This window comes from Vicia villosa, linkage group LG1 (assembly GCF_029867415.1).
Source record: "Vicia villosa cultivar HV-30 ecotype Madison, WI linkage group LG1, Vvil1.0, whole genome shotgun sequence".
Classification (NCBI taxonomy): Eukaryota; Viridiplantae; Streptophyta; class Magnoliopsida; order Fabales; family Fabaceae; genus Vicia; species Vicia villosa.
This window is the reverse complement of record NC_081180.1, coordinates 42,229,394-42,253,165: the sequence shown is the minus strand read 5'-3', so window position 1 is coordinate 42,253,165 and position 23,772 is coordinate 42,229,394. Positions and strand designations below refer to the sequence as shown.

Here is a 23,772-nt window from a genome sequence, read left to right as displayed (position 1 = left end):
TATAAGTGTGGCTTTGTTTATTTTGTGGATTCAGAAGCGGTGGACTATGTGTTCATATTTGAGGGCTTTGGTCTTGTAGGGATCGGAAGCGTGGCTTTGGTTCTTGAATATGAAATGGGGAGCGGGTAGCTTGATGTTCACACTGGTACCACATGCATGAGTCACATTAATTGCATTTAGAGTCACATTGGCTACTATGTGATGTTTGAATTTAAAGTGTGCTTATGTGATAATTTAAAATTTGTGCTATGTGCAATATTTGTGGAACTCATTTAAATTACGAAGTGTGATGAATTGTTGGATTATTTGTATACTATACTCATTGTTCATATTATATATATTCATAATAATGTGAATTCTCGCCCTTTTATTTGAATGATGTTGTATGCGACATCGCGCAGGCTCGGACGAGTAGTTATGCTTGCACGAGGATTAGCTGAGGTGCTTGTTCGGTTAATTTATTTTGAGTAGGTAGAGAGTCGATGCTCTGGTCATGTAACATTGAGGGGGGGTATTTGAACTCGTGTTGCCTGAGAAAATACTATTCCGTTGCGATATGCATATTGACGAAAAATGAAGTTTTCAAATGTGTTATAATCATGACTAGAAGTATGATATATATATATATATATATATATATGTGTGTGTGTGTGTGTGTGTGTGTGTGTGTGTGTGTGTGTGTGTGTGTGTGTGTGTGTGTGTGTGTGTGTGTGTGTGTGTGTGTGTTTTTGTTTGGTTGGTTGGTTTTCATTGTTTGTGGAAACGACATGTGACACCCAATAGTTATATGTATGCTTTATTATTCTGTTAATATATGATATGTTTTGGGGATAGAAAATGAGTGTTACAGAAGGTATTGGAGATGTTCTGATTATGAAGAAAGACGACAAGAGGTCAGTAATCTCCAATGTGTTGTACATACCAGGCATGAAAGCAATTTGCTCATTATTAGCCAGTTGGTCGAAAAGAACTAAAAAGTGTCGATTAAAGACAAGATGATGAGAGTTGTCGACAAGTGGAATGTTAATCTTGAAGGCTCCTATGTCTCAAAATAGAACCTTCAAGATCAAACTCGATATGATGGAACACAAGTGCCTTTCGACTGCAGCTAGCAGAGACGAGTGGATATGGCACTATAGACTAGGTCATCTCAACTTCAATGACATCAGAGAGTTGACAAGAAGAAACATGGTTTCAGGACTGCTAGAAATCGTCATTCCAAATGAGGTATATGACGAATGTATGCATGCGAAACAACACAAGAATAGCTTCAACAAGGATGCAGGAAGCAAGTCGAAGGCTATTCTCGAAATCATATACTCTGATGTATGTGGTCCAATCCAGATGGATTCAAATGGAGATAACAAATAATTTGTTACACTCATAGATGATTTCAGTAGAAAACTATGGACTTACTTGATCAAGAAGAAAGCGATCGAGGTATTTGCTAAGTTCAAATCTATGGTCGAAAGACAAAGTGGTTGAAAGCTCAAGATCCTGAGAACTGATGACGGTGGAGAATATGTGTTGTAAGACTTTGACATGTTCTGTGAAGTAGAAGGTATTTGTGCATGAGGTGGTGTCGCCCTACACTCCACAACAGAATGGAACTACGGAAAGGAAGAATCGAGCCATCATGAATATGGTGAGAAGTATGTTGAATGCCAAGCATTTACCTAAAGAATTTTAGGGTAAAGATGTGTCGATGAAACATACTTTTTGAACAGATGTTCGATAGAGAAACTGGAAGGAATTACTCCAGAAGAATGTTGGTCTGGTGTAAATCCTATATTGAGTCATCTGAAAGTATTTGGATCTATAACACATAGACATGTGCCAGATCAGTTGAGAATAAAACTTGATGACAAGTTGAGTCAGATCATTCGATTGGAGGTTACAAGTTATTCGACCCAATGAACAAACAAGTAGTGATCACCAAGGACGTGATCAGAGATGAGCTTAAAGAATGGGATTGGACTGAAAAAGTCAAGAAGGATTCTGTGAAAATATTTTATGATGAACCAGTCATTGAAATCGAAAGAGAAGAAGTTCGACAAGAAGAAGTCATAGGCGATGCAGGCCCAAGCAGACCTCAGAGAATAAGACACATGCCTGCAAGGTTGCAAGATTATGTGATTACATCAGATGATATGGTTGATAATGAAGGTGAGCTGGTACATTACACTTTCTACGCAGATATCAAACCTGTCAATGCAGCTGCGACATTGAAGGATTCGAAGTAGGCGAAAGCTATGAATGAGGAATTGAAGTCTATCGAAGATAACAACACTTGGCCACTTGTCAAATTGCCTTAAGGCAAGACGGCAAATGATGTGAAGTGGGTATACAAGGTGAAGTGTAATCCCAAAGGGGAAGTGACTTGACACAAGGCAAGGCTTGTGGCAAAAGGATTTCTTTAGAAGGAAGGAATCAACTTTGATGAAGTATTTGCACCTATTTCCAAGATCGAAACAATCAAGTTGGTTGTTGGTCTTGCGAACATGAACGATTGGCACATGTGTCAGATGGATGTTAAATGTGAATTCTTGAATGGACCCTTAGGTGAAGAAGTATATGTTGCACAAACAGATAGGTTTGTGAAACACGACAAAGAAAGAAAGGTGTACAGGCTGCATAAAGCCTGTATGGACTGAAGCAAGCTCCAAGAGCTTGGAATAAGAACATCGATAGTTTCCCAAGGGATAAGGAGTTTGTAAAGTGCACAACTTAGCATGGAGTATATGTAAGAAGAAGCAATAATGAATTGCTTATACTATGACTCTGTGTCGATGGCCTGTTGATAACAGATAGCTGCAAGAAAAAAATCGAAGACTTCAAATGTGATCTTAGCAAGGAATTCGAAATGTAAGATCTGGGAGACATTTCATATTTCCTTGGCGAAGAAATTCTACAAGAGAAGAAGAGGTTTGATGATGCATCAAAGAAGATATGCAGGAGAAATTCTCAAGAGATTTGAGATGGATGAATGCAACTCGACTTTGACACCTGCAGAACCAAAAATGCAAATGTCGAAAGATATAGATGAAGATGATGTTGACCTAATCCAATACAGAAGACTTATTAGGTCATTAAGATACCTTTTTCACACGAGGCTTGACTTAGCATACAGTGTAGTTATGGTAAGTCGATTCATGCAGAAGCCAAAGGTATCACATCTAGCAGCGGCGAAGAGGATACTAAGGTATCTCTAAGGAACTCTTGACTATGGCATTATGTTTTTCTGCATCTGATAAAGGAAGAGAATATAAGTTAGTAGGATACATTGATTCAAGTTGGTGTAGTGATGATGAGGATCGAAAATCCACGGCTGGTTATGTGTTTATGCTAGGTAGTGCACCAATTGCTTGGAGTTCGAGAAAGAAAGCATTAGTGGCATTATCATAATGCAAAGCAGAATACATAACTACTTCTCTTTGCGCATGTCAAGTAACATGGATGGTGAACTTGGTTGAAAAGATAACAGGTAAAGATCATGGAGTAATTACCATGAAGATCGACGACATGTAAACTATCAATCTGGCAAAGAACCCGATAGCACATGGTCGAAGCAAGCACATTGAAACGAGGTTTCATTATCTTCGAGAGCAGGTAGCAGATCGGAAGATGAACTTGAAACACTGCATAACTGAGAATCAGATTGTAGATATCATGACGAAGGGAGTGCAAGTCGAAGTGTTCATAAGACTAAGAGTTGTGATGAATATAGATAGCTTAGACACAATGCATTAGGTGGTGTGTTAAATTGTAATTCCTTGTATCAAAAAGATTTGATTTGATTTAGAAGTATGGAAACAGTTTGTTACACATAGATTTTATTTAGATATAAATTAGATAGATTTGATTTAGGTCTAAAATATATTAGATTTGATTTAGTTTCAAAATAGGTATTTTGAGCTTTTATAGTTTTGGGCATTAGCTAAGAGAGCAAGCTATCCTAAATCTATAAATAGAGGGAGTAACCCCTTATTTTTTTGTAATCAAGTCAATAAGTTGTATTCACATAATTTGTATTGCAAGTGAATAATAAAGTTTTGGCAAAATACCCTTTTTCGTCCCTTAACTTTATCTCGGGGTCCATTTTGGTCCTTTAATTTTTAAAAAGTTCAAATAGACCCCTTATCTATTAAAAAGGTGGCACGTTAGTCCTTTCCGTCTATTTATGCAAACGGACGTTAAAGAGTGTATACGTGGCGCATTTGACATGTATGTGTTTTGCACGCGTGGCAGGTTACGTGGCATATGTTATTACCAAGTTCCAGAAAATTCTAAAAATTATTCACAAAATTTGTCCACACCAAGGTTCGAACCAAAGACATTATAGGTATTACACACTTTACCATACCACTAGACCATGTACAGTTTTGTTGTTTTAAATTTCTTCTTTAACTAATTTAACTACTACAACCATTTTATCTCAATCACCCTAAAAAATCTGCACTATTATTATTATTATTATTATTATTATTACAATTATTATTATTACTATGAGAAAAAGGGATATGCACTGACATTGTAAAATATCTTTACACTGTCAACCAATCACAACCATGTATTTAATTAAAACACAATTTTAATTTAAAAAAATTAATATGACATGGCAAGTGTAAGCATTTTGATTGGATGTATGTGTAAAGTTTGTTTACACGGTCAGTGCACTACCTTTAAACTCTATTACTATTATTATTACTATTATTATTACTATTATTATTATTATTATTATTACTACTATTATTATTATTATTATTATTATTATTATTATTATTATTATTATTATTTCTATTATTAAAATTTTGGAATAATAATAATAGTTTTATAAAAAATATTTAAATGAAATTTAAAAAGAAAATGTCTATAATGCGCTTACGCTATACACATGCACCGTGTTCATTATTTATAATCATGATCTGGCCTATGGGTATAGTTTTCTACATTATTGTCACACTAGCAGTTACATTGATATATTCATTTATGCATATTATTATTCAAAAATTCTAATAATAGAAATAATAATAATAATAGTGATAATAATAAAATAATAATAATAATAGTAATAATTATATTAATAATAATAGTAATAATTGTAATAGTAATAATAATATAATAATCATAGTAATAATTGTAATAGTAATTATATTAATAATAATAATAATAATAATAATAATAATAATAATAGTAGTAATAATTGTAATAGTAATAGTAATAATAATAATAGAGTTAAAAGGTAGTGCACTGACAGTGTAAAATAGTTTTACACTGTCATCCAATAGAAAATCATAAATGTTCCATCTCATTAATTTTTTTTTAAATAAAAAAGTAGTTTAATTAGATACATGGGTGGTGATTGGTTGACAGTGTAAAAATATTTTACACTGTCAGTGCATCACCCCTTTTCTCATAATAATAATAATAATAATAATACTGCAGATTTTTTTAGGGTGATAATAATAATAATAATAATAATAATAATAATAGTGCAGATTTTTTAGGGTGAGAATTATAAAATGGTTGCAGTAGTTAAATTAGTTACAAAAGCAACTCATAATAAGAAAGCTGAACATGACCTAGTGGTATGGTAGAGTGTGTATTAACTATAATGTCTTTGGTTCGATCCTTGGTGTGGACAATTTTTATGAATAATTTTTAGAATTTTCTGGAACTTGGTAATAACATATGCCACGTAACCTGCCACGCGTGCAAAACAAATACATGTCAAATGCCACGTATACACTCTCTAACGTCCGTTTGCATAAATAGACGGAAAGGACTAACGTGCCACCTTTTTAATAGATAAGGGGTCTATTTGAACTTTTTAAAAATTAAAGGACCAAAATGGACCCCGAGATAAAGTTAAGGGACGAAAAAGGGTATTTTGCCTAAAGTTTTTCACAGTTTGTGGGCATAGAAAAACTCTGCAGAAAATCACTGTCTTTATTTCTTTCTTTCTTTTATATTATTCATCGTTATTGTGTGGTGATATCAATCTTGTTCATCAAGATTGGTAGAAATACATCATATGTTTTAGTGGATTTCCAACAACATTAACTAAATCAAGTATACAAAATAATTATTTAACAAGTTTGTCAAAGATTCTCTCAAAATGTCTCATTTGTGTTACATCTAATCCAACGAGGTTGTGGGCGTATGTATCCAATTGATTTGCTTAATGCATGGTGCACGAGGGTTAACATTGGATATCAAAATTCTCCAGGATAGTGAATGCATGCATTGATGAATATATATGTCCTTTGAGAGAGGTAGTTGCGTTATGAATCAATTTTTTTTGTCTCTAAGTTACTTGCCAGCATTTATCTAAGCGTCATTAAATCAGAGTTGATATTTTGTGTGCCATGTTTTCTATATAATTACATAAGTTATTGCAATAATAATATTACTGAGTTATGGCTTCCAACCTCAATTATAATTCTATAGGATCACAAAGTTTGTTCAATCAAGTTGCATGCATAACAAGGATTCCAACCAAGTCCACAATTGCAATGTGTGGTTACAATTTAAGAAGAAGTGTTGAGGAATTTTCAAGTTTTGAGTACAGAAGGAAAATTTATAAATCAATATAATTACTCTCCTTCTCATATTTTCACATGTGGAAATGCCATTATGCATCAGTCTCCAAGAGATGAGAGATTTCGTAGGCAAAATGTAGGGTTTCCATATGGTTTTGGCCCAACTAACTTCTACATGATCACTACTATGAAATTTATATGCATACTTGAATGTAAGTGATCAATTGCTTGAACTATTTAAAATTCGAGTCTGTTCATCAATTTCATAAAGAGAGGGAGTGATTTTGAAAATATCATATGTTATCTATGATGCATAAGTAGTGAGATTATTTGGGATGTCCCAAATATTGCATTAAATTGGATATTGGAGAATAGTAGTTTTTTATGAACATGAGAAAGGAAAAACAAGGCCATGATCACGACAATATTTTTGAAATAGCTCATTATTATATTAACCGTCATTGTCACATTCAAATGATTTTACATTTTGCAAAAATTGTGTGTGAGTTAGTTTGGTAAGTGACTTGAACGTGTCAAATACTTGAGATTTTTTGCTAATAGGAAAGGTCCACAAATTTTTGTAAAATCATCTAAAAATAATACATAATATTTATGACAAGCAGAACTTTAAATTGGAGACGCCCATAAATCACTATGTAAAACTAGTAACAAACCCGTGCATACGCACATGTTCTATTCGGTTACGCGAATTTGGATAAATAATTGATTTTCATATATAAAAATATTTAGATCAATGATAGATTTTTTCCCGTATACCATTTTTGGATTAAAAATATTTAACCATATATACCATTTCTAGTATATGAAAATATTTAAATCAATAATAGATTTTGGATTAAAAACCACAATTTTAATGTGGTGGCAAAAAATCAAATAAGGGTATTTTGGACTTTTCAAAAACCAATAATTTTCTAATATCATAGATAGATTGATAGTTTTTTTTGGAAGAAAGAAGTGAGAAAGTGATGAAAGAGAAAAAAAAATAGAGAATAAATAGAGATTTGATAAGTTTGATAAAATATAAGAGTTATATTATTTTAATATTAAAAATTAAGAACTTTATGGTACAAAGACAAAAAAACCACAATTTTAATGTGGTGGCAAAAAATCAAATAAGGGTATTTTGGACTTTTCCACAACCATTAATTTTCTTATATTATAGAAGATTGATAGTTCTTTTTTTTGAAGAAAGAAGTGGGAAAGTGATGAAAGAGAAAAAAATAGAGAATAGAGAGAGATTTGATAAGTTTGATAAAATATATGAGTTGTATTATTTTAATAATAAAATTAAGAACTTTATGGTACAAAGACCAAAAAACCACAATTTTAATGTGGTGGAAAAAAAATGAAATAAGGGTATTTTAAACTTTTCCACAACCATTAATTTTCTTATATTATAAATTATAGATTGATAGATTTTTTTTTGGAAGAAAGAAGTGAAAAAGTGATGAAAGAGAAAAAAAATAGAGAATAGAGAGAGATTTGGTAAGTTTGATAAAATATAAGAATTGTATTATTTTAATAATAAAATTAAGAACTTTATGGTATAAAGACCAAAAAACCACAATTTTAATGTGGTGGCAAAAAATTAAATAAGGGTATTTTGGACTTTTCCACAACCATTAATTTTCTTATATTATAAATTGATATTTTTTTTTTGAAGAAAGAAGTGGGAAAGTGATGAAAGAGAAAAAATAGAGAATAGAGAGAGATTTGATAAATTTGATAAAATATAAGAGTTGTATTATTTTAATAATAAAATTAAGAACTTTAAGGTACAAAGACCAAAAAACAACAATTTTAATGTGGTGGCAAAAAATCAAATAAGGGTATTTTGGATTTTTCCACAACCATTAATTTGCTTATATTATAGATTATTAGATTGATAGTTTATTTTTGGAAGAAAGAAGTGAGAAAGTGATGAAAGAGAAAAAAAATAGAGAATAGAGAGAGAGATTTGATAAGTTTGATAAAATATAAGAGTTGTATTATTTTAATAATAAAATTAAGAACTTTATGGTACAAAGACCAAATAACCACAATTTTAATGTGGTGGCAAAAAATCAAATAAGGGTATTTTGGACTTTTCCACAACCATTAATTTTCTTATATTATAGGTTGAAGGTTGATAGTTTTTTTTTTTTTGAAGAAAGAAGTGGGAAAGAGATGAAAGAGAAAAAAAAATAGAGAATAGAAAGAGATTTGATAAAATATAAGAGCTGTATTATTTTAATAATAAAATTAAGAACTTTATGGTACAAAGACCAAATAACCACAATTTTAATGTGGTGGTAAAAAATCAAATAAGGGTATTTTGGACTTTTCCACAACCATTAATTTTCTTATATTATAGGTTGAAGGTTGATAGTTTTTTTTTTTTTGAAGAAAGAAGTGGGAAAGAGATGAAAGAGAAAAAAAATAGAGAATAGAAAGAGATTTGATAAAATATAAGAGCTGTATTATTTTAATAATAAAATTAAGAACTTTATGGTACAAAGACAAAAAAACCAAAATTTTAATATGGTGGCAAAAAATCAAATAAGGGTATTTTGGACTTTTCCACAACCATTAATTTTCTTATATAGTAGATAGATTTTTTTTTTGGAAGAAAGAAGTGAGAAAGTGATGAAAGAGAAAAAAAAATAGAGAATAAAGAGAGATTTGATAAGTTTGATAAAATATAAGAGTTATTATATTTTAATAATAAAATTAAGAACTTTATGGTACAAATACCAAAAAACCACAATTTTAATTTGGTGTTAAAAAATCAAATAAGGGTATTTTGGACTTTTCCACAACCATTAATTTTCTTATATTATAGATTGATAGAATTTTTTTTGAAGAAAGAAGTGGGAAAGTGATGAAAGAGAAAAAAAATAGATAATAGAGAGAGATTTGATAAGTTTGATAAAATATAAGATTTGTATTATTTTAATAATAAAATTAAGAACTTTATGGTACAAAGACCAAAAAACCACAATTTTAATGTGGTGGAAAAAAATCAAATAAGGGTATTTTGGACTTTTCTACAACCATTAATTTTCTTATATTATAGATTGATAGATTTTTTGTTTGAAGAAAGAAGTGGGAAAGTGATGAAAGAGAAAAAAAATAGAGAATATAGAGAGATTTGATATGTTTGATAAAATATATGAGTTGTATTATTTTAATAATAGAATTAAGAACTTTATGGTACAAAGACCAAAAAACCACAATTTTAATGTGGTGACAAAAAATAAAATAAGGGTATTTTGGACTTTTCCACAAACATTAATTTTTTTATATTATAGATTATAGATTGTGTAACACCCATATATAAATACATACATCAAAGCATATACATATACATGAATCCAAGTATTTGGTACTGAAAATACTTATAAGTTCCTAGTCAACACATTATACATATTAATGCCCTAAACACAAAAGTTCTAACAACGGCATAATACATACAAGATGTTCAAAACAAAATACTAAGAACTAGATCAACAATGATCACAAAAGAAAATCCACAACGGAAGCTTCGCCATATCCAAAATAAGCATAAGGAATAAGGAAATCAAACTGCTTTCTCCTTACCCTTCGCGGAACCTGTAGTACCTGAAATCAATATATAATGGGGTGAGATACAAAATCTCAGTGAGTTCCCTATCCTATGGATCCTCCCGGCTTTACAAGGTTCTAACCTATAAGTCTCAAGTCATAAAAGGAACTAGACCTTGAGTTCTCATACTAACATTATATGGAATCATACTTAGAGTTCAACAACTCAAACACAAGATTACTAATCGGGAACCGATACCAAGGCATCCCTATATTCCCGTCCCCTTCTACGTCTAGGAGGTGGCACGAGTCATGGATCCTTTGGAAAATCTTGACATACGAAATGGATTCGGATTCATGAGCCTTTCCCCATGAATCGTCACTTCACATGGCCCGTACACCATCACAAGTCTCTACCCGTAGGTTCCATTCGTACACAAAAGCGGGAATCAAACCTGCCAAGATTATTAGTGCCTCTCTGCACAGTGCCTCTCTGCACGAAGAATACCTGTTAGCATTCAAAAGAAAAAAAAGGAAATAAAGAAATACAATGGTTCCGATTAATACATCATACAATGGTGATCGCTCATGCAAACCACTAGGCCTGTTAGCCCTTCCTCATAAGATTCTAAACACGTATGTTCCATATAATATCTCATCCTAGGTTTCTTTGTTAAGCTACATAACCTAACAATTCCTAGTTTCCTCACTTAACCTTTATTCACATAACAATGAAGTTATTCAAACCTCTCTGATATAAATATATATAACAAAGGTATACCAATCCACCTGCAATAGAACTCAACCAACAATTATTATCATTGTCCGTAAACAATGGTAATTTATCACAATTATAGAGTACACAAGCATCATACCAAAAGCATAGCGTTTACATGATTCCGAACGATAACCAACCCAAGTAATCAAGAAATTCCCGACTCTCGATTAAATAATTCTCCTTTTGTTACCAAAACCTACACTACTAGAAAGTACACGCTTCTAGCTTCCTACCACTTCGAACGGTGATTAAAACAGAGTTATGGTTCAAAAGTTATGATCGAAACAGTTTTATCTCATTAAACTAAAGAATTGGCTAAGAAAGCTTCAGTTCACGCCGCGCAACAGCTAGGTCGCGCCGCGAACCTCAGGCAGTGGCAAACCTCACAAAAATTCTCAGAGTGTTCGCGCCGCGAACCCTCGTACGCGCCGCGTACTGATAGCAGAACCAAAACCTCCTAAAAACCTGCTTAGTTCGCGCCGCGCAGCCTATCGTTCGCGCCGCGAAGCGCGCGAAATCAGAAGTTCCAGATCTGTTTCTTGCTTTTCCCATGGTTTAATCCAACCATCTCCATACTCAAACCTGTTCCAGATTCATACTAAAGCATAGACCAACATATATGGTCTCTACTCAGGATTTATTAGCAGCAACAAACATCAATCTCTTAGATTGAGTCAAACCCTAAGATTTCTACCAAAAACCCCAATTTCTCAACTTATGATTTCACCCATAAATCAAAACTATAAGTTTCTAACTAGAACCCACCTCGATTACGAGTCGTTGATGTCGAAGATGAGTTGATTTGGCGGAAAATGATGAAGATCCAAGCTTTTTCCTCTTTTCACCTCTTGCTCTTCCTTCTCTCTACTTCTCCTCTCTATCTTTCTATTCTTGTTGCAAATGAAGAAGAAAACCAAAAAGGAAAAGATATAAGAAAATATCTTAAGTTACACTACTAACTCAAATGTCCAAAAGTATCTCTAATGTACCAATTAATAAAACCTCGGTCTCAGCTAATAACACTAGAGCATTTAATTTAATACGGGGTATTACAGATTGATAGATTTTTTTTTTGAAAGAAAGAAATGAAAAAGTGATGAAAGAGAAAAAAAAATAGAGAATAGAGAGAGATTTGATAAGTTTGATAAAATATAAGAGCTATATTATTTTAATAATAAAATTAAGAACTTTATGGTACAAAGACCAAAAAACCACAATTTTAATATGGTGGCAAAAAATCAAATAAGAGTATTTTGGACTTTTCTTCAACCATTAATTTTCTTATATTATAGATATTAAAGGGCATCAAAGTTATAGTTTGAGAATTTAAAAAATGGTAATTTAACTTGTTTGCTTAAAACACAAGAGTGACAAATATAAAAAAATTAAAAGGTTCACAACATATGAACTTATTATTGCAAGGGAATTTAAAATAGACACGCCATGGTGACCAAGACGACTGTGCCAAAGACTGGACATAAGATCGGAAAAAATGGAGGGAGCGATGTTCGGATATAGGCCACCACGACTGTCACATCTCACGAAAGGGATCCCTGTGTAAAAATCAGATGCAGTAAAACCAAAAAGGTAAAAGGAAACAAAGACATTATTGTCAGTGGTGAGTCATCTCGCAAAAATTAAATTTTTAATACTTTTTTGGGCATGCAGGACATGGTTTAAGTGAAGGGGTTGGTGAGATGTGGCTATTTGTATGTGTCTAGTGTCATCCATGGCCACTGCCAACAATAACTTTCTTGAATTACTTAAAGGAGAATAAGATGAAAGGTTACTTTGTGGTGTTGTCACGTGAGATGTTACACCAGTATCCATGTACCATTGATTGTCAAGAGTGTGGAGAGACATGGTGTGCATTGCTGCCTAATGTTTGTCGGTGTATGATATGATGTTGTAGCTGCATGTCATAGTACGCTTGGATGCTTCAGAGGTCTGGTAGGGTGTGCCCACTGAGAGGTTGGATATGAGCACATAGACATAACCCATGGTGGCAGAGTCTAACCCCATGGTTGTCAGACTGAGCACTACTGTTGCTGCCAAAAAGGAGAAAACCATGGTGGAGGGCCATTGATAGCTCTAGACAAAGGACCATGACGATTACCATATTCCCTGCCTCGACCCTAGTTTCCATGAGAGCAATCACGGTTGCTTGGGAGATGGTTGCCATGCTGAGAGGTATCTACAAAAGGTTATTGCTGAGAGGTATCTACAAAAAGTTGTTGCTGAGTGGTGCGCTTGGCATAATAAAAACCAGTCCTAATCATTTTAGCCATACCAACTTATTCCAAAGCGAGCCTGAAGCGAGCATGATAGGAGGTAGGAAAAGGATTACTCTGGAAAATTAAGGTAGCAACATCGTGGTAAGCATCTAGACAACCAAATATCATTTGAAGAACTATACAGTGGTTGTTGACATGCAAGCTAACATTTCTTAACCAGTCTAAGAGCATTTTAAGACGCTGACAATACATAGACACATTGAGAAAATCGTCCATGAGAGTGACATCGCAAGGATTGTAGTTGTTATGAAAAATGTCAACCAAACGATTCCAAGTTTCCATAGCATCGAAGTCTGGTTCCAAGATGGTGGTCAGTAGGTCAGTGGAAATTGCAGAATATATCCATTAAAGAACGGTAAAGTCAATGGTAGTTCACTATTTATACTCGGCATTAGAGTCATATGCTAATGGTTTCTTTTCCATCAAGGGAACAATATGATGTAGAACCTGATAATAGAAGACATGGATGCATAAGAGCTCGACCTATGTACCATATTGATATTTCTCCATCTCAATAATAATATGAATGTAATTCTTGATGTTTGAAACAACGAGAGCGGAATGAAACTCCATCTTTGAGACTACCTATGAGGGAGAAGAAGTTATCTCTTTGCCAGTATCATGACTTCCAGGAGAGATGGTTCTATTGTTGGTCTCGTTATCACTATGATCAGACTCAGACATCAAATGTGGGAAAGAGAGACACAAACAAAGGATGCAGGATCAACAAAGTGTTGTCGATGTGAGAGAGATCACACGGTGGTTGTTTAAGCGCGAGAAAGGAATCAAGCGGATGCTGGTGCAGCGGCAGTGGGAGGACGACACGACAACTTATGCGAGGATACTGGGAGGATGGCCTGATGACAGTTTTAGCGGTCGCAGAGAAAGGCTGTGATGACGCAGAGAGAGAGGTGTTTATTTTAGAGAAAAGAACCATTTAGGATTTATACTGTGTATGATAATGGAATGCATTGTCTTTTCTCATTCTTCTAAATAGTACAAATATACATCAACGTGGAACATTAGGTTAATTGTTTAATTATGATACATTATGACAAATTTTAACTCAATATTTTATCCTGTCTAGTTATGATACATTATGACAAATTATGACTCAATATTCCATTCTATCACCCTTAAAGTTAAAGTTTTATAGACTTTAAGTTTTTTACAAATTAATCCTAAAAATAATATATCAAACCAAATCAACTAATACCACAATTAAAAAAGAGGACAAACAAAAAAGTTAATCGGTAGAGAAAGGAGGAACACCAAATGGAAGAACCGTCAAATCAAATCAAGCCAACTCAAATTAATCCAAATCAAACAAAATAAAATTAAATAGAAACAAACAAATAAATCAAACCAAACCAAATCAAACACAAGCAAAAGTACAAACGAACATAGAAAGGAATCAAGCGAAACCAAACCTACAAGAAATTTAAATCATATTAGAAAGAGAAAAGAAATCGAAGAGTATACTTAACAAATGCTAAAATCAACAATAACATAATGATCTAAAACCATATATATATATATATATATATATATATGATACAATCTCAATCTTCACACAAAATGAGAGATGACATGTCGAGAATGATTTAGAAAATCAGCAAAAATATTTTTTGTTTGAATATAATCAATTATCAAAATTAAAACAATCATATTTTCAAACTATAACAACTCAAAGGCATAAATAATGAGTAGTTTAAAGAGAATCAAAATAATCTATAATACCAAATTTTTTTTTTATTTATAACCACTGATTTAGTCCGGTTCGAGGGTCAATTCTGACATCAAGTGATTCCAGATCCTCCCGATCTTAGTTCCGGGAGATCGAATTGTAGCCCTCCCTACCAAGTTAAGCGCCAATCACCATTAAACCAACTAACAATTGGTATCTACAATACCAATTTAATAATAGATATAACAAATAAATAAAAAATAATAAGATTATAATTCCAGCAACATAAATAACGTAACTTATAAAAATTAAAATTGAAAAGATTATATATAAGAAAATATAAATAAATTAAACTACCCTTATTTAAATTATATATCATCTAACATAACAAGATAATAAATAGTTTACCAATGAAATCATCTAAACGTAAAAAAAAGAAGATTATTAACCTTTGAAATTAGGGGTGTTTGCAATGCTGTTTGAGCGGTTTTGACCAAAAAAATATTTGAACCGTAAGAGAAAAAATCACGCGGTTTGGTTCGGTTGATTTGGTTTTTTATAAATATTTTATTGAGCCATACATACACATATAGAGAACAACATAACTTTGTATTTAAACACTCATACGCTATCAACTAACAACAAAATTCGTCATATTTTGACAACAACTTTCCATTTAACATGTAAAAATTAAATTAGACAAAAGTGAAATAATAAACGTATAATAATAGCATAAAACAATATAAAAATTATTATAATAAAACAAAAAATAGAAAAGACAAAAGATTAGTGAAGATAAAAAAGAAAAAACAAAACAGTTGAGAGATTAGAGAAAAAGATGTGCGATAAAAATGAAGCTGAAATAGAGAACATTTGCATAAAAATGAGAAGGTGAAAAAGAAAGAACATAAGAGAGTAGAGATTAGAGAAGAAGAAAGATGTATGTGGCAAAGAATACGCGATAATGTATTAGAGATTTGAGAAGATCGAGACTGAAATCATATCTGTAAGGATGAGAAAATTGTTCGTAATCATAAGACTAAAGTATAATAGGTTTAAATTTGAGTTGAATGTGAGTTAAGTAAATGTTAGGTTGTAACATAATATGATTTGATTCGGTTTACAAAATACAAACTGCAAATCAAACCGAGCCGTGCGATTTTGTTAAAAGATGACCCAAACAAATCCGAACCAAATACGATTTTTTGTGATTTCAATTTAGTTTGATTTACGATTTTCTATAGAATTGGTTACACTATGATGACAACAAAAGTGCAATTAACCCCTTTAAGAAGGCCACACATTATCATGAAACTCGCTCATAAATTTGACAAAATCCTCCTTAACACGTTAATAAAAAAAACTTTGATAAACTTGAAGTTCAACCCATCTCAACGTAGACTCATACTACATACATGTGAGTTATTCATCCAAATTCCACAAATTTATATAATAAGGGTGTGTTTGGATTGGCGGTGGACAGAATTGATTCTAGTAGAATTGAGTTTGATAGAATTGATTCTAACAGAATTGAGTTTAACAGAATTGATTTATGTTTGGATACATTTTTGTAAAAGTGAGTTGAATAATAAATTACAGTGTAAAATTCATCCAGAATCAATTCTGGAGGCAGAAGCTACAAATTCTAGCTTCAAGTAGAATCAATTCTGGAGACAGAATCAATTCTACTTTTGTTAAACCAAACATCTTAAAATCACCCAGAATTGATTCTACACCTCTAGAATTGCTTTTGGCATTTTCAAAAGCCAAACCAAACATGCACTAAATCTCGTAACAAAACAAGACCTTATGTGTTAGTAGTCATTAATATATTCATTTATGTGTTACTATTATCTTATTTTAATTGAGTTTGTTAGGGAGGGTGGGGTCAGTAACTACACTACTTTACTAACATTACCTGCTATATATCTCTTACATCCCCCTCTTTGTTTTTGTCGGCACGTAATCCACTAATTCTATTTCTGCCAGCGTGGCACCTATCCCACGCGCCACGCAAACCCACTTCACCAAACGCCACGCTCCCCATTCTCTATCTTCGTAATCAACCTCACTCCACCAACGGTCCTCATTCCCTCAAACGCGCTCCCGCGCGTCATCTTTAATCAACATTTCAGGGCTTAAAAGTCATTTCCTAATGCTTTGGAATAAAGCTAAAAAAGAAACAGTAATAAAGAAAACACTTTGTTTTGAAGTAACTGCGCTGGGATCCCCAAGAACAACCATCTTTTAATCACAACCACTCCCTGTCTTTCTCACGTGTCCACACGTGTGGTACAAGCATTTCATATCCACCCTTCGATCGTCTCAACATCATCAAGTGGTTGAATCATACGGTTTAAAACAACGGTCGTAAATTCTATCGCGTACTTTCAACACACCTTATGATTCCCCTGAAAATTATCCATGCTTTTCCGTTTCAAATTTTCATTTATTTATTTTTTCAATTTTCAATACTCCAGCTAGCACAGTCATAGAGATCAACAAGCAAAGCAAACACAAAATTTATGCAGCTTTAGATCACCAATCTCTCACTCTATTTCCTCTATGGTACACTCTTCTCTCTAGAGTTTTCTTCTTTTCTCTTTATAGTCTGAAAAAACAAATGAAGAAAAAAAGTGATTATTATTTAAGTTTGTAAACTGATTATTTGGTTCTGGTTCACAGGAATGGTAGATTTGAGTTGAAGAGGTTCCACATTGGTAAGGTAATCGCTAGATCTAGCCTCAAACAAGCTATTTAGCACCAATTCAAAATCACTTATTCATGGATTAATCAGTGTTATATGATTAACCGTTCTTGTTTGTACTAGATCTCCTGGTTTCTAGGGTTTCTTTTTTTGATAACAGTGTGTTTCATGAGGAACAAGTGTTTTATATTTCTATTAGACTTTTACATTACATTCTTCAGTGTAATTTGTTTAGATTTGTTGATTTTTCAAGGAGATTGAGACGTACAGGGTAATTTCTACTGTGATTTGTTTGATAATCTTTTGATTACTGTATGGTATGTCGGTGGCTTACTTACAGCGGAGTTTGCAAGAAAAGTCAAAGCTAGGAATTATGATGGTGTTTTATTTGGATTTATTACTGCACACAAGAGAAAAGATGCTATTGATTGTTCATGATGTCTATGTTACTGTTTAATAGACTAATTGTTTGATCATTGTTGTTTCTATATAATTTTGCTGATCTGTTTTGGTAGCATGTTATACCATATAATTACATGATCTTTGTAATAGTAAAATAATAATAATAATAATAATTATATAATGATTATATTTTAATAATAATATTAATTTATATTATTAATTATATTAATTATTATCATTCATAATGTATTCATTTAGAAAATTTTCTTTCTTATTTTATTAATTGGGAATAAAACTCTTCTCTGAGAGCAACAACACCCTTATTTTCCTAGTACAATTCAATCAAATGAGATGTCATTATCAGATGCACTTTGTTAAATAAATTAGACACCTAAAATATGTATTTTCTTCAACATATTTTTTTGTACTTATATTATCATGGTATAGCTAAATATTATTAAATTTAACGAGATCTCTTTGTAGATTTCCTTAATAAAGCATGTTTTTTCCTATTAAAATCATAGCATTTTATTTTTTGAATGCTTTAGCTAACCAAGCAATGGAGGGCATGCTAGTTTCAAAATTTTCTTAGACTCACAGCTCACTTTCAATTGCACTAACTAAAGTTGACTGAATTTGCGGGTCTAGTTTAGTAAGCATCTTGTGTGATTAAGAATAATTTGTATTTTTGCGTGTATTAGTTTTTTTTTCTTTCTATATCGATAGAAATATGAAATAATAATCAGGGGATCTGCATAGTTACTGATATTGCCTTTTTCTGTTACAGATCTTGGTCTCTCACAATGGGTAAATCGCCTGGAAAATGGATCAAAACGGTACTGTTTGGGAAGAAGTCGTCCAAATCAAATATACCAAGAGGAAGAGAGGTAATACTGTACTGATAATGCTATTAAAGTTTAGGCAACATCGGCACTTAGTCATTATCAAACTACATTTACATTTCATGAATACATTCCCAAATATTCTTTGAAGTTACATTATTGGTGACATGGCATCAATACTGAAGTCATTGCTGCTAAGATTGAAAATATGGCTGCATTCTCTCAACTTAAACAAAAGCACTTTGATATGATCTGTAATGAAAATTCTGACTTATTTTACTAAAATATGATATAGAAGCTTGTTAATCAAAAAGAAGGAGTTGTTACTTCCAAGGTTTCAGAAACTGGTTTGGCTTTAGAGCCAACTGTCAATACTATTCCCAGACACGAGGAAGAGCTGGAGCTGGAGAGTAGAGAAGCAGAAAATGTTTTGCCTGGGAATCAAGAAATTGACACAGTGGGACCTGTACATCAAGATGCACCACTTGATCCAGAAATATTGAGGCAGGAGGAAGCAGTTACGAAAGCACAAGCTGCTTTCAGGGGTTATTTGGTATGTGAACTGTTATAGATATTTTAATGATTTAACTGTGACTGCCATTTAGTCTAACAATTAAGAATTTTGAACTATAAAATATGAAACATGAAAAAGACATTTTAAAGTACACTTTATGATTGTAAATTCAATTATGATAACATATGGCTTGAAGGCTTTGCTGGATTGAGAGATGACGTTTAGAAGATTTTTAGTGTTTACTTAAGTCTATTGCACAACCTTGTTTAGTTATCTTATGATAAATATTAATAATCCATAAATTTTTATAATTTGCCTTCCTTCCTTCTTAATTTCACTTTTGATTATAAATCTGTGATCTTAATTATGAAGTTGATTTTTGGACCATGACATATTTATTTGTGAAGAGCAGCTGTCAAGCAATGGAAAAACTGCCTTCTAAATAGAAGAGCTAATTATTTCTTTCAAGTTTAAATTAATTATCAAATGCTTTCTCGATGGAGATCAACACACTCGGTTCACTCTGATATTTCACTCAAGACAGACAACCATACTTCATCACTAAGTTTGCTGCTGTCTTGAATTCTTGCTGTTTCCGTCTCTCGTTAGTTGTTTAATCACAAAGATGTCTGTGAAAGAAATGACAAATTAACAAGCTTTTAACTTATTGAAACTATCATTTTGAGGGATCGATTGTGTGAGTTCTTGTAAGTTGTAATATTTGATGTTAAGTTTCAACTAATGGAAGTGTTTTTAATGAAGGCTCGGCGAGCATTTAGAGCCCTTAAAGGCATAATAAGGTTGCAAGCACTTATTCGTGGGCACCTGGTAAGAAGACAAGCTGTTGTTACATTATGCTGTATGTATGGAATTGTCAAATTACAAGGACTTGTTCGTGGACAAAAAGTTAGACAGTCTGATGTTGGATTTGAAATTCATGAGAAGTTCAATCTATTAAAGCTTCAGGTTATTTTTTCAAATCTGATTTCTCTGTACATTATCATTTACTATTTGTCATGCTCTTTATATTATTCTTGAAGTTCTTCTTATTAGTCCATAGGCGTGTTAAAATAAAGTAAAATTCAATTTATAATTTACCTGATTTTCTTGCTCAGTTTGAAATTAGATCTAAATGGTTATATTTAAGATGACAATTCTTGCCAAGCTGCCAAAACATTCAAAATGAGGACTAACTGTGCAAATAAAGGCAACTTGGTGCTTTAAAGCTCCTGATCCCTGCTGTGAAAATAAATGAGTTTATTCTGAACTATTTGCTACAATTAGAATCATGGATATCTCTTGTCAAGCAATCAATATTAGTCTTATTAATAGGCTGGTGCCTTACACAATCTGTTGCAGATTGTTTTCGAAGATTTTTGAGACCGCTTATTGTTAATGAAGAGTATAGTCTCAATCATCAAACAATCTCTGAAATTTCTAATAGTTTCTTTTGGTTATTGGGTAGTGCACTTTAAGTATTGTTATGTTAGACTTTGACCACTTCAAAGTGTATCCCAATCAAGCGATGAGAAAGAGAGGTGGAGACTGCATGCAATATTTGTTAACTGCTGTTACTGCTAATGATTTTCTTAATGTGTTTTTTCTTAGGATGACAAACCTGTCAAGCTTATTGCTATATCTGATAAAATTCTGAAGCTGTCAGCCAATAATTTCATCCGAAAGGTAACTTATATTACACTTTATGTGTGACCACTTGACGTGTTCATTTTTGAGTGTGATACATTTTATTCATAGAAGTGTGAGATGGACTCTTAAAGCCATAAAACAAGGTGGTTGGCTATAAAAGTGATTATTTATGGCCCACCATTGTATTCTCCCTAAACCCTTTGTATGCCATTTATAACAATTTTGTTTTATGTGACCTACTACCATTTATAACAATTTTTGTTTTATGTGACCTACCTTTGTTTGAAATAATAGGAATATAGGAAAGCCTTCATCAGGCTGGGGTACATAGTTTTTGTTGGGGACTGAGTTTGTTGGCTTATATTTGACCTATTTGTTGGCTTATATTTGACCCATTTGTTAGCTTAAGGCCCAAACCCAATCCCTAACAGTTTTCAAGTTGCACATTGTTTCATACTCTCTCCGTCCCAAAATAAATGTCATATTTTTAACAAATTATTTGTCCCAAAATAAGTGCACTTTTAGTCTCCAATGTAATTTTCATTTTCTTCTTCCAATTGTACCCTTCAATTAATGATACCTACTTCACTCCAAATTTACTATTCTCTCACTCAACATTTCTGATCATTAGAATACACCAATAATTAAAAAGGATAATGTGGTAAAATTGATGTTCACTCTTTCATTTATCACACTTTCTTAATCTGTAAAATTGCACTGGCTATAATTTGCGTGTAAAAGCTGGAGAAAATTATATCACAATAGTCATTCCACTTGCACATATTATAAAAGACAAGATTAATCTGTTCTAAGTGGGTTTTTGTCCATTATCTGGTCATTTCATATCACATCATATTTTAGTTTGGTTAAATGTGAGAACACCGGCTTACACTTATATCCTCTAAAGAGACTCTTTGAAGTGAGGAAGTAAGGCACCTTTTCTTGCTCACTCTGGAGCTGTTTTTTCTGTTACATTTATATTGCCTCATGTTTGCGCCAATTATATGGAACACATACTTCTATTACTATTTGTCTTATGATCTATTTGTTGTTTCAGCTTATTGCTTCTTCTACTACAATAATGGCCCTGCGTTTGCAATATGTCCGCGGTGATCCAAATTCAGTCCTAAGTTGGTTGGAGCGCTGGTCAGCATCTTGGTTTTGGAGGCCAATTCCCCAGCCCAAGAAAATCCGGGATACTAAGTCCCAGAAAAAGCAGGGTAATATTGCAACTGGTGATGCTCAAACAAGCAAGTCAAAACGGACCCACAGGAAGCTTTCTACTTCAAATTTTGATCCAGCCCCAGGACAAGCCAATCCTGAATTTGAAAAACCAAAACGAAATGTAAGGAAATTTCCAAGCCAGCCTTCTGATCCTGTGCTGGAAAATCCCCAAATTGAGCTTGAGAAGATTAAGCGAAACTTGAGAAAGGTTCATAACCCAGTTGTTGAGACTTCAGTTCTGTCAGAAGTTGAATCTGAGACTCAGAAGCCATATCTGGAAAAAGAAACAGTTGCCTCAAATGTTGTTGTTTCAGAACAAGCAGTCACCAGTTCTAATGAAAGAATCAAGAAGGAAGCAACAAAAATCATTTCCAGTGAGCCGGATATCGGAATTACTGCTGGAGACTTAATTAATAAGGAGGTGTTTGACACTCCAACCAGTTATCAGGTGAATGTAGAATCAAAGCCCTTGACAGATATTACAAGTAAAGATAAAAACGTTTCTGATGATGACATTAAAAATGAGTCCATAGATTTAGTAGAGACTAGCAAAGATGAAAATTCTCACTTAACCAATGGTGGTTTGAGTCACAAGGAAGATCAAACAGGCAGTGAAAATCAGAAACCAATCCGAAAAGCCTCAATTGTAGCTAAGCAGGAACGTGCAGAGAACGGTTCGCATAATAGTCCGACAGTACCGAGTTATATGGCAGCAACTGAATCTGCCAAAGCAAAATTGAGGGCTCAAGGATCCCCCAAAATTGGACAAGATGGAAGTGAGAAAATCAACAATGCTCGGCGACATTCTCTTCCATCTTTATCTAACAGCAAAATCAGTTCGCATTCACCTAGGACACAGAGGCCAGTTCATTCAGGTGGTAAAGGGGCCCACAAAAGTGACAAAGCTGTATCTTCTGTGGTTGGAAATGGTAAGACCTAGTGTTCCTTTCACATAGTAGTTTAGAAAATTCACCAAAAATGTGGTTTGGAAATATCAAATGATAATTTAACACGGATAAAATAATAGCTCAATCATGCCAAACAATATGATTGCTGATTCAAGTAACAAAAAACAATTGAGGCACATTCTAATTTGTATACTCTGGTTTATGTCTTTTTATTCATTATGATTTATATGATCTATAATCATCTACTATTCTGTTCATCTTGTAGGAAAGGTAGTTCAAGCAGAATGGAAGAGATAATTTGAGGAAGACTGGTTTCCGAAGTTGACATGAAGACGTTGAAACTTGTGATGTTAATGTGTTATCTTCGATGGAAATTGACCGAACTATAGGTGTGTGTCATCAGATTTTTCTTCACTTGCTGCATTTTGGCATTTGAGAGTGATTTGTAAATCATAGGTTTTTAGTTTTGCATGAAGCAACTATACCCAAATTTATGTCCTGTTTGTTTTAGAATATTATTTCTGGGCTGTTTATATTGTTTGTTTCCCTCCCCTGAAGTGTGTGTATGGTCTAAACACGTACCTTCCTAGGTGTTACAACGAACTCTGTGTGCTTCAAATATCGACCTAAATATTTTATGGTAACATGAATTTGCCCCTGCAA

At 32.9% G+C, this 23,772-nt stretch overlaps 2 protein-coding genes across 5 annotated transcripts in view; both read left to right on the top strand.

Moving 5' to 3' along the window:
* LOC131621780 (uncharacterized) overlaps nucleotides 1-17,626 on the top strand; it is a 23,308-nt gene extending 5,682 nt beyond the window's left edge. Inside the window, exon 2 of the mRNA XM_058892844.1 lies at nucleotides 17,551-17,626. Coding sequence (XP_058748827.1) covers nucleotides 17,551-17,626 — 76 coding nt within the window. The remainder of the gene's footprint in view (nucleotides 1-17,550) is intronic.
* LOC131635471 (protein IQ-DOMAIN 31) lies at nucleotides 17,316-23,772 on the top strand. Of its 4 annotated transcripts, none has more exons than XM_058906100.1 (8): nucleotides 17,316-17,433; nucleotides 17,551-17,590; nucleotides 18,762-18,861; nucleotides 19,115-19,369; nucleotides 20,093-20,296; nucleotides 20,939-21,013; nucleotides 22,035-23,130; nucleotides 23,375-23,772. In XM_058906100.1, exons 3-8 carry the CDS (start codon nucleotides 18,778-18,780, stop codon nucleotides 23,404-23,406), a joined length of 1,746 nt encoding a protein of 581 aa, XP_058762083.1. In that variant the 5' UTR covers nucleotides 17,316-17,433; nucleotides 17,551-17,590; nucleotides 18,762-18,777; the 3' UTR covers nucleotides 23,407-23,772. The 4 variants fall into 4 exon arrangements, with proteins under 4 accessions (XP_058762083.1, XP_058762071.1, XP_058762089.1 ...); XM_058906088.1 differs by having other exon boundaries at nucleotides 19,112-19,369; XM_058906106.1 differs by having other exon boundaries at nucleotides 17,346-17,433; nucleotides 17,551-17,585.